General features: G+C 62.2%; 1 protein-coding gene across 1 annotated transcript in view; it reads left to right on the plus strand.

The window, feature by feature from the left end:
- Nucleotides 1–877: 877 nt before the first annotated feature.
- The window catches only part of KCNK3 (potassium channel, subfamily K, member 3), a gene marked incomplete at its 5' end in the record, with an annotated part of 869 nt that continues 556 nt past the window's right edge, over nucleotides 878–1,190 (plus strand). Inside the window, one exon of the mRNA XM_010148914.1 lies at nucleotides 878–1,189. Within this exon, the coding sequence (XP_010147216.1) occupies nucleotides 878–1,189 (312 nt within the window). The remainder of the gene's footprint in view (nucleotide 1,190) is intronic.

The following is a 1,190-nucleotide window of genomic DNA, read 5'->3' on the forward strand; positions in this document are numbered from 1 at the left end:
CCCTGGCCCACCAAAGCCCCCAGCCAAGGGCAGCCTGTGCCCCAGCCCCTGACCATTCCCGCAGTCCCTGGCCTGCTGCTCTGCGGTGGTGGAGAGGGGGAAAGGGAAGGGGAATGGCTGGTACCTGGTGGCGAGGGCAGCCCCGCTCAGCACCCACACATCCCACACGCTCTGCTGCCTGTGCCCAGGCAGAGGGATGCCCGGGATGTGTTGGGGACAACTGACCTGCCAGCGCAGGGGCAGAGTATTCCTGCCTGCGTGGGTTTCCTGTGGGCAGGAGTTCCCTGAAACCCAGACTGCCTTCAGCGTGGGGCTGGGTGCCGGTGCTCCCCAGCTCCCATGGCAGCACCTGGATGGAGCCTGGGGATGTGGGGGTGTGGGTCTGGGCTGCCAGAGAGGAGCCAGTCCCCCTTGTCGCCCAATTCCTTAAAAATCCCTGTTTTGCCCCTCTCCTGCGCCTCTCCACTGTGAGATGGGCCATCCTGGGATGGCTGTTTCAGGGAAGAGCGATCTCCAATTTTCCAAACCCCAAGGCTGAGGAACGTCCGCTCAGCCCAGCCAGGATCCATCCAAGCATCCCCATCTGCCCCCACCTCAACCCAGGGATGCAGCACCTTGTCCGTCACCCCCCGCCAGCCCCCCAGTTCCTTTTCCCACAAGCCGAGGGTTTCCCCCTTCTCCAACTCCCACCCCTTCATTTTCATTGGAAGACTCCATTAACCCCACCAGCCTGGGGTGCCTGGGGGTGAGGCTGGCACCGCTCAGGGTTGAGGTCCACCACCAGTAACTCAGTCAGGGAAGCGGTTTGAGGTGCTGCACACCCTGCAACCCCCTCGGAGCACCAAAGCTGATCCCGCTCTGTGGCTTTGCTCCCCAGGTTACGGTCATGCAGCCCCCAGCACGGACGGGGGGAAGGTCTTCTGCATGGTCTACGCCCTTCTGGGGATCCCCCTCACCCTCGTCATGTTCCAGAGCTTGGGCGAGAGGATCAACACCTTTGTCAAGTACCTCCTCCACCGCATCAAGAAGTGCCTTGGCATGAGGCGGGCGGAGGTCTCCATGGCCAACATGGTCACCATCGGCTTCTTCTCCTGCATCAGCACCCTCTGCATTGGGGCAGCCGCCTTCTCCTACTACGAGCACTGGAGCTTCTTCCATGCCTACTACTACTGCTTCATCACCCTCACCAC

This window comes from Eurypyga helias, unplaced genomic scaffold (genome assembly GCF_000690775.1).
Source record: "Eurypyga helias isolate BGI_N326 unplaced genomic scaffold, ASM69077v1 scaffold13823, whole genome shotgun sequence".
Taxonomy (NCBI): Eukaryota; Metazoa; Chordata; class Aves; order Eurypygiformes; family Eurypygidae; genus Eurypyga; species Eurypyga helias.